Source organism: Thalassophryne amazonica, chromosome 9, assembly GCF_902500255.1.
Source record: "Thalassophryne amazonica chromosome 9, fThaAma1.1, whole genome shotgun sequence".
Lineage (NCBI taxonomy): Eukaryota > Metazoa > Chordata > Actinopteri > Batrachoidiformes > Batrachoididae > Thalassophryne > Thalassophryne amazonica.
In genome coordinates this window covers 10,783,565-10,801,029 of record NC_047111.1, presented here as the reverse complement: position 1 = coordinate 10,801,029, position 17,465 = coordinate 10,783,565, and the positions used below count along the sequence as shown (strand labels likewise).

The window sequence follows — 17,465 nt, the reverse complement described above, 5'->3', positions numbered from 1 at the left end:
TGTAACCACAGAACACACCAACACCCACACTGTAACCGCAGAACATGTCAAAACACACCAACACACAGTTTGTAACTGCAGAACATGCTAACACACACCAACATCCAGACTGTAACTGCACAACATGTCAACACACACCAACATACAGATTGTAACCGCAGAACATGCCAACACCCGGAATGTAACTGCAGAACACACCAACACACAGATTGTAACTGCAGAACACACCAAAACACACCAACACCCAGACTGTAACCGAAGAACATGTCAACACACACCAAGACCCAGAATGTAACCACAGAACATGCCAACACCCAGATTGTGACCGGAGCACACACCAACACCCAGACTAACCGCAGAACACGCCAACACACACCAACACACAGCAACACCCAGACTGTAACCGCAGAACACACCAACACACACCAACACCCAGACTGTAACAGCAGAACATGTCAACACACAGATTGTAACTGCAGAACACACCAACACACGCCAACACCCAGACTGTAACCGCAGAACGTCAACACACACCAACACACAGATTGTAACCACAGAACACGCCAATATCCAGATTGTAACCTCAGCACACACCAACACCCAGATTGTAACTGCAGAACATGCTAACACACACCAACACCCAGACTGTAACCGCAGAACATGTCAACACACATCAACACACAGATTGTAACCACAGCACACACCAACACACAGCAACACCCAGACTATAACCATAACACATGCCAACACACAGATTTTAACCGCAGCGCACACCAACAGCCAGATTGTAACTGCAGAACACGCCAACACACACCAACACCCAAATTGTAACCACAGAACATGCTAACACACACCAACACCCAGACTGTAACCGCAGAACATGTCAAAACACACCAACACCCAGACTGTAACCGCAGAACACACCAACACCCAGACTGTAATTGCAGAACACGCCAACACACACCAACACACACCAACACACACCAACACCAAATTGTAACCACAGAACATGCTAACACACACCAAGACCCAGACTGTAACCGGAGAACACGCCAACACCCAGATTATAACTGCAGAACACACCAACACCCAGACTGTAACCGCAGAACATGTCAACACACACCAACACACAGATTGTAACTGCAGAACACACCAACACCCAGATTGTAACCGCAGAACATACCAACACCCAGACTGTAACCGCAGCACACACCAACACCCACACTGTAACCGCAGCACACACCAACACACAGATTGTAAGCGCAGAACACGCCAACACACACCAACACCCAGATTGTAACCGCAGAACATGTCAACACACACCAACACACAGATTGTAACTGCAGAACACGCCAACACAGACCAACACCCAGAATGTAACCACAGAACACACCAACACCCACACTGTAACCGCAGAACATGCTAACACACACCAACACCCAGACTGTAACTGCACAACATGCAAACACACACCAACACCCAGATTGTAACCGCAGCACACGTGAACACACACCAACACCCAGATTGTAACCGCAACACACCAACACACATCAACACCCAGATTGTAACCGCAGCACACGCCACCACCCACACTGTAACCGCAGCACAAAGCAACACACAGATTGTAACTGCAGAACATGTCAAAACACACCAACACCCAGATTGTAACCGCAGAACATGTCAAAACACACCAACACCCAGACTGTAACCGCAGAACACACCAACACCCAGACTATAATTGCAGAACACGCCAACACACACCAACACCCAGATTGTGACCGCAGCACACGCCAACACACACCAACACACACCAACACCAAATTGTAACCACAGAACATGCTAACACACACCAAGACCCAGACTGTAACCGGAGAACACGCCAACACCCAGATTATAACTGCAGAACACACCAACACCCAGACTGTAACCGCAGAACATGTCAACACACACCAACACACAGATTGTAACCACAGAACATACAACACACACCAACACACAGATTGTAACCGCAGAACACGCCAACACACACCAACACCCAGACTGTAACCGCAGAACATGTCAAAACACACCAACACCCAGACTGTAACCGCAGAACACACCAACACCCAGACTGTAACCGCAGAACACGCCAACACACACCAACACCCAGATTGTGACCACAGCACACGCCAACACACACCAACACCCAAACTGTAACCACAGAACATGCTAACACACACCAACACCCAGACTGTAACCTAAGAACATGCCAACACCCAAATTGTAACTGCAGAACACACCAACACCCAGACTGTAACTGCAGAACATGTCAACACACACCAACACACAGATTGTAACCGCAGAACACACCAACACCCAAACTGTAACCGCAGAACATACCAACACCCAGACTGTAACTGCAGCACACACCAAGACCCACACTGTAACCGCAGCACACACCAACACAGATTGTAACCGCAGAACACGCCAACACACACCAACACCCAGATTGTAACCGCAGAACATGTCAACACACACCAACACACAGATTGTAACTGCAGAACACACCAACACCCACATTGTAACCGTAGAACATGTCAAAACACACCAACAAACAGATTGTAACTGCAGAACATGCTAACACACACCAACACCCAGACTGTAACTGCAGAACACGCCAACACCCAGATTGTAACCGCAGAACACACCAACACCCAGATTGTAACTGCAGAACACACCAACACACACCAACACCCAGACTGTAACCGAAGAACATGTCGACACACACCAACACGCAGACTGTAACCACAGAACACGCCAAAACCCAGATTGTGACCGGAGCACACACCAACACCCAGACTGTAATCACAGAACATGTCAACACACACCAACATACAGATTGTAACCGCAGAACACACCAACACCCAGATTGTAACCGCAGAACACACCAACACCCAGATTGTAACCGCAGAACATACCAACACCCAGACTGTAACCGCAGCACACACCAACACCCACACTGTAACCGCAGCACACACCAACACACAGATTGTAACCGCAGAACACGCCAACACACACCAACACCCAGATTGTAACCGCAGAACATGTCAACACACACCAACACACAGATTATAACTGCAGAACACGCCAACACACACCAACACCCAGACTGTAACCACAGAACACACCAACACCCACACTGTAACCGCAGAACATATCAAAACACACCAACACACAGATTGTAACTGCAGAACATGCTAACACACACCAACACCCAGACTGTAACTGCACAACATGTCAACACACACCAACACACAGATTGTAACCACAGAACACGCCAACACCCAGATTGTAACTGTAGAACACACCAACACACACCAACACCCAGACTGTAACCGAAGAACATGTCGACACACACCAACACGCAGACTGTAACCACAGAACACGCCAAAACCCAGATTGTGACCGGAGCACACACCAACACCCAGACTGTAATCACAGAACATGTCAACACACACCAACATACAGATTGTAACCGCAGAACACACCAACACCCAGATTGTAACCGCAGAACACACCAACACCCAGACTGTAACCGCAGCACACACCAACACCCACACTGTAACCGCAGCACACACCAACACACAGATTGTAACCGCAGAACACGCCAACACACACCAACACCCAGATTGTAACCGCAGAACACACCAACACACACCAACACCCAGACTGTAACCGAAGAACATGTCGACACACACCAACACGCAGACTGTAACCACAGAACACGCCAAAACCCAGATTGTGACCGGAGCACACACCAACACCCAGACTGTAATCACAGAACATGTCAACACACACCAACATACAGATTGTAACCGCAGAACACACCAACACCCAGATTGTAACCGCAGAACACACCAACACCCAGATTGTAACCGCAGAACATACCAACACCCAGACTGTAACCGCAGCACACACCAACACCCACACTGTAACCGCAGCACACACCAACACACAGATTGTAACCGCAGAACACGCCAACACACACCAACACCCAGATTGTAACCGCAGAACATGTCAACACACACCAACACACAGATTATAACTGCAGAACACGCCAACACACACCAACACCCAGACTGTAACCACAGAACACACCAACACCCACACTGTAACCGCAGAACATATCAAAACACACCAACACACAGATTGTAACTGCAGAACATGCTAACACACACCAACACCCAGACTGTAACTGCACAACATGTCAACACACACCAACACACAGATTGTAACCACAGAACACGCCAACACCCAGATTGTAACTGTAGAACACACCAACACACACCAACACCCAGACTGTAACCGAAGAACATGTCGACACACACCAACACGCAGACTGTAACCACAGAACACGCCAAAACCCAGATTGTGACCGGAGCACACACCAACACCCAGACTGTAATCACAGAACATGTCAACACACACCAACATACAGATTGTAACCGCAGAACACACCAACACCCAGATTGTAACCGCAGAACACACCAACACCCAGACTGTAACCGCAGCACACACCAACACCCACACTGTAACCGCAGCACACACCAACACACAGATTGTAACCGCAGAACACGCCAACACACACCAACACCCAGATTGTAACCGCAGAACATGTCAACACACACCAACACACAGATTATAACTGCAGAACACGCCAACACACACCAACACCCAGACTGTAACCACAGAACACACCAACACCCAGATTGTAACTGTAGAACACACCAACACCCACACTGTAACCGCAGAACATATCAAAACACACCAACACACAGATTGTAACTGCAGAACATGCTAACACACACCAACACCCAGACTGTAACTGCACAACATGTCAACACACACCAACACACAGATTGTAACCACAGAACACGCCAACACCCAGATTGTAACTGTAGAACACACCAACACACACCAACACCCAGACTGTAACCGAAGAACATGTCAACACACACCAACACCCAGACTGTAACCGAAGAACATGTCAACACACACCAACACCCAGACTGTAACCATAGAACATGCTAACACCCAGATTGTGACCCGAGCACACACCAACACCCAGACTGTAATCGCAGAACATGCCAACACACACCAACACCCAGACTGTAATCGCAGAACATGCCAACACACACCAACACCCAGACTGTAACCACAGAACACGGCAACACCCGGACTGTAACCGCAGAAAACACCAACACACAGATTGTAACTGCAGAACATGTCAAAACACACCAACACCCAGATTTTAACTGCAGCAAACGCCAACACACACCAACACCCAGATTGTAACTACAGCAAACGCCAACACACACCAACACCCAGATTGTAACCGCAGCACACGCCAACACACACCAACACCCAGATTGTAACTGCAGAACACGCCAACACACACCAACACCCAGATTGTAACCACAACACATGCCAACACACAGCAACACCCAGATTGTAACCACAACACACTCCAACACACACCAACACCCAGATTGTAACCTCAGCACACGCCAACACACACCAACACCCAGATTGTAACCACAGCACTCGCAAACACACAGCAACAACCAGATTGTAACCGCAGCACACGGCAACACACACCAACACCCAGATTGTAACCGCAGCACACGGCAACACACGCCAACACCCAGATTGTAACCACAACACACACCAACACACAGCAACAACCAGATTGTAACCGCAGCACACGCCAACACACACCAACACCCAGATTGTAACCACAACACACGCCAACACACAGCAACACCCAGATTGTAACCACAACACACTCCAACACACACCAACACCCAGATTGTAACCTCAGCACACGCCAACACACACCAACACCCAGATTGTAACCACAGCACTCGCAAACACACAGCAACAACCAGATTGTAACCGCAGCACACGCCAACACACACCAACACCCAGATTGTAACCGCAGCACACGGCAACACACACCAACACCCAGATTGTAACCGCAGCACACGCAAACACACACCAACACCCAGATTGTAACCGCAGCACACGCCAACACACACCAACACCCACCAACACCCACATTGTAACCACAGCACACGCCAACACACACCAACATGAATGCACACACACTGAGGTGTGCAATCACACATGCTAACAACACACACACCAACATATACATGCTAACGTGACTGCACATGCAAACACACATGCTGGCCCCGCCCTTTAACTGTTTGATGAGTGAAAATGTCAGAGTTTTGAGCTGAAATGTTTCACATCCTATCCTGTGTATGTCCCGCCCACAGCGGATGAGCGCTGTCAGCTGTACTGTCAGTCAAAGGAGACAAGGGTCATAGTTTCCATGAACAAAACGGTGCATGATGGGACGCCGTGCTCCTACAGCGACCCCTACAGTGTGTGCGTTGGCGGGGAGTGTGAGGTCATTCTTTATTTTTAAGCTCTGACACAGATAGATAACGCATCCCAACAGCAGATTCCAGCGCTAACGTCTGCTCTCCGGCAGCACGTGGGCTGTGATGGACAGATCGCCTCGGACCAACAGGACGATCGCTGCGGAGTTTGTGGGGGAGACAATTCCAGCTGCAAAATAATCAAAGGGAACTTCACCCGGAGTGCCAAAAAGCAGGGTAAGGAAAGAAAGAAACAAAAACAAATAAAATATATATATATAAAGTCCTGTTGCTGGTCTATGAAATTGTTCATGGACTTTCTCCCTCCTACCTGGTGACCTTGGTCAAACCCTACGTACTGGCGCGGCCCTTGCAGGACTTCTGTGTGTTCCAAGGGTGAATAAAAAGTCTGTGGGGTATAGAGTTTTCTCTTACCATGGCCCTGCTCTCTGGAACAATCTACCTGCAGCTATCCGGTTGTTAAGCCCTGACGTAACGCATCACATGATAAATCTGTTCCCGGGTCCAAAGACCTCCAAGTTTACAATTAAAGTTACGTCTGTATGATCCTTTTAAGGATTTACAGTTTAAGTTTAGTTTGTGTTTACCTTGTGCGCAAACCTCCGTCCCTCCCTTCTCCGCCTCCACCTCCGTTAACCGCATTCGTCTGGTTCTATGGTCAGAACACTTAATAAAACTTTTTTTTCTTTTACTTCACATATTTTATTATGCACAGGTAAAATATACATGTCTGTTTGTTAATAAAAAAATTATTTATTACAATAAACAGGATGTTAAAGTGCAAACTTCACTTTCTCCCTGAACGACATGAACAGGAAGCGATCGCAGCTCGTAGCAACTCCCATTGAAAATAACGGAGAAACAACCTGAGCGTCTGACATTTTTACATAAAACAAACGCAGTAACAACGTCTAAAAACCCAGTTAATATATCCAGGAGAGTTTTAGGCACAATATACAAAGAGTTTTATGTTGCGATGTTAATGCTGTTGTCCGTGTGCAGCAGTGTAAGTGCAGCCTGATCAGATCGTCTCAGTGCAGTTCTCAATATTAATGACAGTGCGCCTTTTTTGTTTGGAGCCAGAAGTTGAAAATCACATGATGCGTTACGTCACACTTAACAACCGGATAAGGCAGACCGACACCGTGAAGACCTTTATATTAAGACCGAAGACCCACTTTTTCGGACTTTTTGTTAATTTATTATGCTTTTATATTTGCTTTGTAATTTATTTTTATTGTACTGTTTTTACTTTTTACTGTGCCCTTTTCGATTTTAATTAATTTTGTGCTGCTATGAATTGTGCTGTGTGAAGCGCCTTGAGGCGACTCTGTCGTGAGATGGCACTATATAAATTACTAAAATTGAAATTGAATTTTTATATATATATATATATATATATAATACCAAAAATAGCAAGCACATTAAAAATCACACACACACACACACACACACACACATATATATATATATATATATATATATATATATATATATATATATATATATATATATATATATATATATATATATATATATATATATATTCCCTGTGTCCTTTTATGTCCTTATGTCTTCACCTGTCATTCCGTGGTCTGTGGGTTTGCATGTGGGGTGTGCGTGAGAGACTGCAGACTGTGTGGTTCTGACTGCAAAGTGTGTGGTTCTGACCAGAAACTGTGTGGTTTCGAGCGCAGGCTGTGTGGTTCTGACCAGACTGTGTGGTTCTGACCTTAGACTGTGTGGTTCTGACCGTAGACTGTATGGTTCTGACTGCAAAGTGTGTGGTTCTGACCAGAAACTGTGTGGTTTCGAGCGCAGGCTGTGTGGTTCTGACCGTAGACTGTGTGGTTCTGACCGTAGACTGTGTGGTTCTGAGCGAAGATTGTGTGTTTCTTTCCGCAGATTGTTTGGTTCTGACTAGAGACTATGTTTCTGACTGCACATTGTGTGTTTTCGACTGCAGAATGTTTGGGTCTGACCCTAGATTGTGTGGTTCTGACCAGAGACTGTGTGGTTTTGAGCGCAGACTGTGTGGTTCTGACCCCAGACTGTGTGGTTCTGACCAGAGATTGTGGTGCTGACAGCAGACTGTGTGGTTCTAACCGCAGACTGTGTGGTTCTGATCACAGGCTCTGGGGTTCTGACTGCAGATTGTGTGGTTCTGACCAGAGACTGTGGTTCTGACAGCAGACTGTGTGGTTCTCACCGCAGACTGTGTGGTTCTGACTGCAGACTGTGTGGTTCTGACCAGAGACTGTGGTTCTGACTGCAGACTGTGTGGTTCTCATTGCAGACTGTATGGTTCTGATCATAGATTGTGTGGTTCTGATAACAGGCTCTGTGGTTCTGACTGCAGACTGTGTGGTTCTAATCTCAGATTCTGTGGTTCTGACCAGTTAGTGTGTGGTTCTGATCACAGACTATGTGATTCTGATATGGGTGGTTCTGGTCTCTTTGCTAGCAGCCTGCTTGCTGTCTTTGTGTTAAGTTAGGCTAACCCACGGTGCCTGTGACGGTTTCTCGCGGCTGCCGTTGGCATGCTCCTGATCACTCTGACTGATTGTTGTTCTCGTAGGTTACCTAAAGATCCTTGAGATCCCCAAAGAAGCACGACACTTACTGATCCACGAGGTTAAAGGAACTCTTCACCTTCTGGGTAAGACCAAGTCCTCCTGGGCAGTGGTGGGCACAGTTCTGCTAACCACTAATTAGCAAAGCTAATGTTTTCATTATCGAATTAACTTTTCAGATAACTCTGAAAACCATCCATCGGACCAATTATCTTATGATAAGTTTTGGTCTGATAATTTTTAGACCGCTAACATATTTTTGCAGGTGAAGTGGATAAATCTGCAACAGTTAAAAACATTTGTTAAGTCTGATATCAAAGATTTTAGCGCTTACCTGTTAAATGTTTTGTAGCAGATAAACAGGTCTATTCCCTGTAAACAGAGGAGAGCTGGTTCAGGAGAAACCAGCTCTATCTTCTGCAGTCAGAGAAGAGCTGATCACAAGATAATGACTCTTGACACCATACTAACTTACCGGCAATATCACCCAAGTCATCCAGAGGCATACAGTTTTAACTTATGGTTAATGTTGCGTTTACACATAGGTAGGACACATTACGAATGTCATATTTGTGTCATTCTTTGCACATTCCTGATATTCTTAACGTGACTTAACACATCTGAATAGGTTTCTTAATAGTGCGTGTTGATCCATGATATTTGTGATTTTTGTGGAGTGTGTTTTTGGCTGTCAAAAAATCTTCCACGAATGTCACGCACCACCCTCATTTTGCCTCATGTCGTGAAGGTTGCAACTGAGCGTGTTGATCCGTCTTGATTAGTGGTGATCCTTAATAGAGCGTGACAGTGTTCTTCTCTGACCCTGCTGCACCGCATTCAGTTTCATTGCTGCAGTATGCTGAAGGAGGACAGTGACACCAAGTTGGCTAAAAGTTTTGTTCCAGTGCTCATCAGTGTGCTTCTGTAGGTGTTCCACATGCTACATGTGCCTGATGTTTGGGAAAACAAGCGAGACGAGAGCTGTGTGGAGCCACACATCTGGTTCTCTCAGTCTCCTCCTCCTCTCTGTGCCACTCCACGGCACAGAGCCCAACTAAGCATGTAGTCACAAAGTTCTTCTGGTGTGGATTTTGAGGAGCAAACTGGAGCAATCTGAATTGTTCAGCAGCTGATGGATGAATATGGGTGTGTGTGAGGAGGCAGTTCGCCTCATTCACAATGTGACAGAACTTAACAATGCGCTGTTACGCACAACAGCGCACAACAATGCGGAAACTTATTCTTGACTGTGCGTAATGGTTCCTGATAGTTCTCCAGCAACATGTGCCATTAATCGTAACACGTGGTAACAGGTTGCAGCAGTTCCTGTGGACACCTGACGCCTCTGCCCCAAATCATCACATTCGTGATCAGCGTCCAAGAATGTACTTCATGGCATTCATAACTTGTCATTGTTATGTTTAAACGTACCATAAAACTTTAACCAAACTAATTTCAGACAGGTTATTTAAATTAACATCACGTCTGGTTTTATAAAGTGAAAATATCAGTTATATGTTTTAGTTTTAAAGTAATGCACTAATTTTGAAGGTTTTAGTGTGGACATGCTGTGTCCAGGTGGATTATGGGTAATCTCAGTACATTCACGACAGGAGAAATGCATTTGAGACGCTCTGATCAGGCTCCACACGGACAACAGCATTAAAACTTTTGTGAATATATTCTCTGGGTTTATAGACGTTGTTATTGTGTTTGTTTTATGTAAAAATGCCAGAAGAAGCTCAGGTTGCTTCTCCATTATTTTCAATTGGAATCACTGTGAGCTGCAATCACTTCCTGTTTGCTCTTTAACATCCTGATTATTGTCCTTTTCAACACTGTTTGCCGTCTTTGTTCCAGAGTAATATATATAAGATGTCTGTAATTCGGTTTGCGTTTATTAAATTACACGCAGATTAAACATAGCAGACACGGATTATTTATTTGGAATATTTGTTTTGGCAAGTTTTCACTGTCTCTACTGCCATCTACTGGCCAGTAGTGTTCATGGCAGTATTCGCCCTAAGTATTGAGATATCCCATAATTCTTTGCGCGCCGATAGTTGTTGCAGCCGCTTGCAGCAGCTAAAGAAATAAAAATGTACATTTTGGTTGTATAATGTTCATTTACAATTATCGTCCTGGATTTTGTTGTTTAAACCACAGCAACATTCTGGTGCACAAATAAAACTGGTACACAAAGGATTATGGGTAAGGGTCTGAGCTTCTGGGCATTTTCTATGCATTTTGACCCCGGTTATATCAGACGGTTGTTGAATCACAACTTGACTTTTGGCTTTTTTTTTTTACATATGAATATAAAGGCATAATTTACAAAGTACATTTATAAGTAAACACCAACACACACATCATGTCACATTAACGTGTTGGTTTTTTACATAGAATGAATGAATCAACCAACAAGTGTTAGCGGAGGCTCATTTACCCATAATCCTTTTGGCATCTGTCTGTGTTTGTTACAAAACTTCGGAATTAGTACATTATTTAAAATTAAAAGATATGTATTATATTTTAACTTTGTACAAATGACAGAATTGACATTAATGGAGTTATTCTATCTGGATTAATAAAAAAAAAATCAAAACCATAAGTCAAACTGCTTTATTTTCCAAGACCTCTGCCTCACTGTGGCACGGCTGTATTCTGTTAAGGAATAATGGCTTGATTTGGGTGTATAGAGTTGAGCTTAGCTCCTCTCAACACCTTCATTGCTGCAAAATATGTAGTAAATGGGAGCTTCCAGCAGGGGGCACAAAAACAGAGGTGCTGACTCATTGTTTGGGTCTGTGGTCACCTTTAATGCTACCAGAAGCGATTGTGGTGTTAAAACTCAAAATCAGCTTGTTAGTAGTTGTTGCAAGTGTACTGGAGATTGAATACTGAAAGTTATTGGTTCGCTGTAGCTTCTGATAAATTTTTGGGTAGTTTATCGGTTTAGCTTTATAAAAAATAACTTTTCGGCTAGCTGGTTAGCTGTTATTGAAGCTAACTTTTTGGTTAGCTGTGCCCACCACTGCTCCTGGGTCAGGTGAGGTTTCATGCTGCATTGAAAACACTCGGAAGGTTGGGGGTTCCGACCTGTAGTTTGGGGAAAAAGCCTTGAAAGCGCTGTTGAGCCAGAATTTTCCCTTGGAATCTTGTTACCGCCCAGGTAATCTCATGAACACACTTTTCCGGAAGAAATATTTTTTATGTCTGGTCTTTCCGAGCTTCCGAGGGTTCTAAATGCAGCAATAGTCCAGGCTAACTGCTCCAGGACCTCAGACCTTACTAATGTTCTCTGATCTCTCTCTTGTTCGCCAGCACTAAAGAACCAGGAGACAGATCACGTCTTCCTCAATGACGAAACTGATCTCCCAGAATCCCGAGTGGTGATTGAGAGGGGCATGGCCTGGGAGTACAACAACAGGAATGAGCAGGAGTCCATCCAGACCACAGGACCCTTGAAGTACGGAGTCCTGCTAATGGTCAGTGTTTCAGCTGGGGAGGAGCAAGGAAGTAATTTTGGGGAGGAGCAAAGAAGAACATTTTGGGGAGGAGCAAGGAAGTAATTTTGGGGAGGAGCAAAGAAGACATTGTGGGGAGGAGCAAGGAAGTAATTTTGGCGTGGAACCATAAATCCATCAACTCAGCCACATGGGGTGTGCAGCCAGTACAATCTGAGTACCGGTCCCAAGCCCGGATAAATGAAGAGGGTTGCATCAGGAAGGGCATCCAGTGTAAAACAAGCCAACCCAACTACGCAGACTAAGAATTGAATTTCCATATCAGATCAGTCGAGGCCCAGGTTAACAACGTCCGCCACCGGTGCTGTTGCCCATCAGGGTGCCGGTGGAATTTGGGCTACTGCTGGGCAAAGACGACGAAGAAGAGGAGGAGAACATTTCCACAAACAGCGGGAGAAGAAGAAAACTAGAAGGGTGGAAATGAGAGTGGGGACTTTGAATGTTGGTAGTATGACTGGAAAAGGGGGAGAGCTGGCTGATATGATGGAGAGGAGAAAGGTAGACATATTGTGTGTGCAAGAGACCAAGTGGAAGGGAAGTAAGAGCAGGAGCATCGGCGGTGGGTAAAAGTTGTTGTACCATGGTGAGGACAGAAAGAGAAATGGTGTTGGGGTCATTTTAAAGGAAGAATATGTTAAAAGTGTGTTGGAGGTCAAGCGAGTGTCTGACAGGGTGATGAGTGTGAAGTTGGAAATTGAAGGGGTGATGATGAATATCATCAGTGCAAATGCCCCACAGGGAGGTTGTGAGATGAAGGAGAAAGAAGATTTCTGGAATGTGTTAGATGAGGTGGTGGAGAGTGTGCCCAAGCATTAAAGAGTGGTGATAGGAGCGGACTTCAATGGGCATGTTGGTGAAGGGAACAGGGGTGATGAGGAAGTAATGGGTAGATATGATATCAAGGATAGGAATGGGGAAGGACAGATGGTAGTTGATTTTGCAAAAAGGGTGGAAATGGCAGTGGTGAATACCTACTTTAAGAAAAGGGAGATGCACAGGGTCACATATAAGAGTGGAGGAAGGTGCACACAGGTGGACTACATTCTGTATAGGAGATGCAAGCTAAAAGAAATCAGAGACTGTAAGGTGGTGGCAGGAGAGAGTGTTGTTAGACAGCATAGGATGGTTGTTTGTAGGATGACTTTAGAGGTAAAGAAGAAGAAGAGAGTGAGAGCTCAACAAAGGCTCAGATGGTGGAAGCTGAAGGAGGAAGACTGTTGTGTGAAATTTAGCGAGCAGGTGAGAGAAGCACTGGTTGGAGGGGAAGCAATTTTGGACAACTGGAAAAGTACTGCAGATGTGGTGAGGGAGATGCTAGGACAGTGCTGGGTATGACATCTGGACAGTGGTAGGAAGACAAGGAGACTTGGTGGTGGAATGAAGAGGTCCAGGAAAGCATAAGGAGAAAGATGTTGGCAAAACAATTTTGAGATAGTTGGACAGCTGAAGAAAGTAGACAAGAGTACAAGGAGATGCGGCGTAAGGTGAAAAGAGAAGTGGCAAAAGCGAAGGAATAGGCATATTGCGAGCTGTACAAGAAGTTGAATAGTAAGGAAGGAGAAATGAACTTGTACTGATTGGCCAGACAAAGGGACAGAGCTGGAAAGGATGTGCAGCAGGTTAGAGTGGTAAAAGATGCACATGGTAATGTGCTGACAAGTGAGGAGTGTGTGCTGAGAAGGTGGACGGAATATTTTGAAGAGCTGATGAATGAAGAAAATGAGCAAGAGAAAAGGCTGGATGATGTGGTGAGAGTAAATCAGGAAGTACAAGAGATTAGGAAGGAGGAAGTGAGGGCTGCTATGAAGAGGATGAAGAGTGGAAAGGCAGTCGGTCCAGATGACATTCCAGTGGAGGCATGGAAATGTCTAGGAGAGATGGCAGTAGAGTTTCTACCCAGATTATTTAATAAAATCTTGGAAAGTGAGAGGATGCCTGAGGAGTGGAGACGAACTGTGCTGGTTCCTATTTTCAAGAACAAGGGTGATGTGCAGAGCTGCAGTAACTACAGAGGCATAAACTTGATCAGCCACAGCATGAAATTATGGGAAAGAGTAGCAGAAGCGAGGCTTAGAAAACAGGTGAAGATCTGTGAGCAGCAATATGATTTCATGCCGAGAAAGAGCACTACAGATGCAGTGTTTGCTCTGAGAATACTGTTGAAGTACAGAGAAGGCCAGAAAGAGTTACATTGTGTGTTTGTGGACTTAGAAAAAGCTTATGACAGGGTACCAAGAGAAGAGCTGTGGTATTGTATGAGGAAGTCTGGAGTGGCAGAGAAGTATGTTAGGGTAGTGCAGGACATGTACAAGAATAGTGTGGCAGCGGTGAGATGTGCAGTCGGAATGACAGACTCATTCAAGGTGGAGGTGGGATTACACCAAGGATCAGCTCTGAGTCCTTTCTTGTTTGCAGTAGTGACGGACAGCAGTGGCGGTCCTAGAGTGATTTACTCCCCGGGCGAAACCCCCTGCGTGCGCCCCCCCGCACACTAATGTGGCCACCACCTCCGCCCCACCACCCATGAAAACACTAACTTCATCCAGAACACCCCACTCACCAATCCCACAAATCAAATTAACTCACAACAGCTATTTTCAAGAACAAATTTCCGGTTTTAATGTCTACTGCAATAACAAACACAAAGATAAACAATAATTACTTCAATAAAGTTTTTGAACATAAAAAAACAAAAGACTGATTTCACATTACAACTATGTACAGTACAGGTATTTAAGAAAGCACAACTGCACTACAGCACCACCCGATGGGCAAAATATTGCACGTCATTCAGTTTTACCAACAGAGTGCACTTTGCATTATCATAGAGTACCATTCACCATAATGAACAAGAGTTAAACCTCCATTAAAGTTGCACCATATAAATAACAAAAGAAGTTAAACAATCTGTATATTACAGAATACCATGAAGTGACAAAAAATGTACAAAAAACCCCCCTATACATTAAAGTGGCAAAAATGGTAAAGCGCAATCATGTATCATAAATAAATGAACTAACGACAGAGGTCAATTCTATACCCATTACTGTACACATAAGAAGAAATAACAAACACTATTGTGTATCATAAGTAACAGGAAGCAACAAGTGAAGACGTTAACACTCTTTAAAGGCAAAAAGGCAAACCACAGTAATTTGTCATAAATAACAAGAAGTGCAAAAGAAGTAAGAGGAAAACAGTCTATATACAAACGTTTGCCGGAGGGCATCATAATTGTTTGCCACAGTGCTCACTATCCGTGATGTGAAATTCCATCGAGTGGGAGCATTTCTGGGCAACCTTGAGCAGCCTGCAGACTCAAGAAAAGACATCCTCTTTGTGGATTTTAAGAAAAATGTGGTAAACCCAGAGAGTGACGCAAAAAATATTCTGCACTCAGATAAGCATTTAGCCCCCTGAGACAGAACCAGATTCAGTCTGTGTGCATGGCAGTGCACAAACACTGCACTCACTGGGGGCTATTGCGTTAACTTTGGCCTGCAAACCATTGAAGCAGCCATGGCTTCTTCGTAAGGAAGACTATCAAATGGCTTCGCCAAAATCCGGTCCACAACATTCAAATTGTCTGCCATTATGTGCAGCTCGCTAGCTGGGACTGGCGCGAGGCTAGTGTGAAGTGTGTCCGCCTGTGAGCGCTTTGTGACGGTGGAGGAGCTCAGCAGCACCCGCTGCTCGGTAGGGACAGAAACTGAGATAGAAGTCAGTCTCCAAACACAGGCAGCTACAAAAAAACACACCAGAAATAGAAGCTCGATTTGTCGCTAGTCGTTTTTAACAAAGAAAATGCCGCTAAGAGGATTAGAAAATTCTCCGGTTCAACTCAGAACAGAGTGAAAATTAAAAAATGCTCCCACGGCTGTTTACACCAAAAGATCGCTGATTCGCTCATTTCGCTGTCAATCAAAAAGGGATTCAGCCTCAGACAGATCATCCAATCATCATGCAGAAGATGAGCGTCCGGGCCAGCCAAGGCCAGCCCACTGCCCCATAGACCCCAGACACGCTGAGCGTCCGATGGGCGGGACAAAGCCCAGCATTTATCCAATGACTCGTCTCATTTCGCTGCATGCTTTGTGTCGCTATTGAAGTGTGTGGATGCTCAGCGTCCACACTGTTTAAAGCACTGTGAAGCTGCGGGAATACGTAAATCAATATATACCTTTTTCCTTTGCTCGTTTCTCCTTTTCTTCTTTCTTTTTCTTTCGAAATTGGGCACCTGATGGCTTTGATCGTTTCCTATCCATGATTATGTCTTACTCAGTTTCGACCACCTCCTCGTCCAAACATTGAATGATTCCCCCCTCCCCCTGCACAAACTCTGCACTGTGCAGCGTTGCTCACCTAACGCGAGAGGTGAGATGGGGGGGGGGGGGGGGCGCTCTGCCATAATGTAACCACGAACTCCCCCGTCAGGACAACCCCCCCCCCGGTTTTTTTTTTGTTTTTTTTTTTTTTGTTTTTTTTGGGGGGGGGGGGAGACAGGTTTTTTTTTTTTGACCGTTTTTTTTTTCGCACGCTCAAATCAGTGTAGCCATTATCAATGTTTTAAGAGCGTTTCACCATAAATGTGCATTTTCAGTGCTGTTACATTTATTCAAAATCAGTCCCACATTTGTTCAGACACTATTTGTCCAAACAAATACAGACGAGGATCAGACTGTTTATATGAATTTGTTGGTCCCAGTCCAGATAGAAAATAAAACCATCAGCTGGTCAAACACACTGTGTCTGCCACGACACCAGATACTAGTCTGATCCTGAATTAATGTCATTATGAAGTTAAAGATGGGAAATAATCAGGGGTCAAAGCAAGAGCTTCACACGCTCGAATCATATTAAAGATATTAATATTACAGGCTGCTGCAAACCCACCTGTGGCGCCGCTTTCACGTAGCGCT

At 45.1% G+C, this 17,465-nt stretch overlaps 1 protein-coding gene across 1 annotated transcript in view; it reads left to right on the top strand.

Moving 5' to 3' along the window:
- The window catches only part of LOC117516729 (A disintegrin and metalloproteinase with thrombospondin motifs 2-like), a 117,794-nt gene that overhangs the window by 61,923 nt on the left and 38,406 nt on the right, over positions 1 to 17,465 (top strand). Inside the window, exons 15-18 of the mRNA XM_034177561.1 lie at positions 6,321 to 6,454; positions 6,539 to 6,662; positions 9,025 to 9,105; positions 12,344 to 12,507. Of these exons, the coding sequence (XP_034033452.1) occupies positions 6,321 to 6,454; positions 6,539 to 6,662; positions 9,025 to 9,105; positions 12,344 to 12,507 (503 nt within the window). The remainder of the gene's footprint in view (positions 1 to 6,320; positions 6,455 to 6,538; positions 6,663 to 9,024; positions 9,106 to 12,343; positions 12,508 to 17,465) is intronic.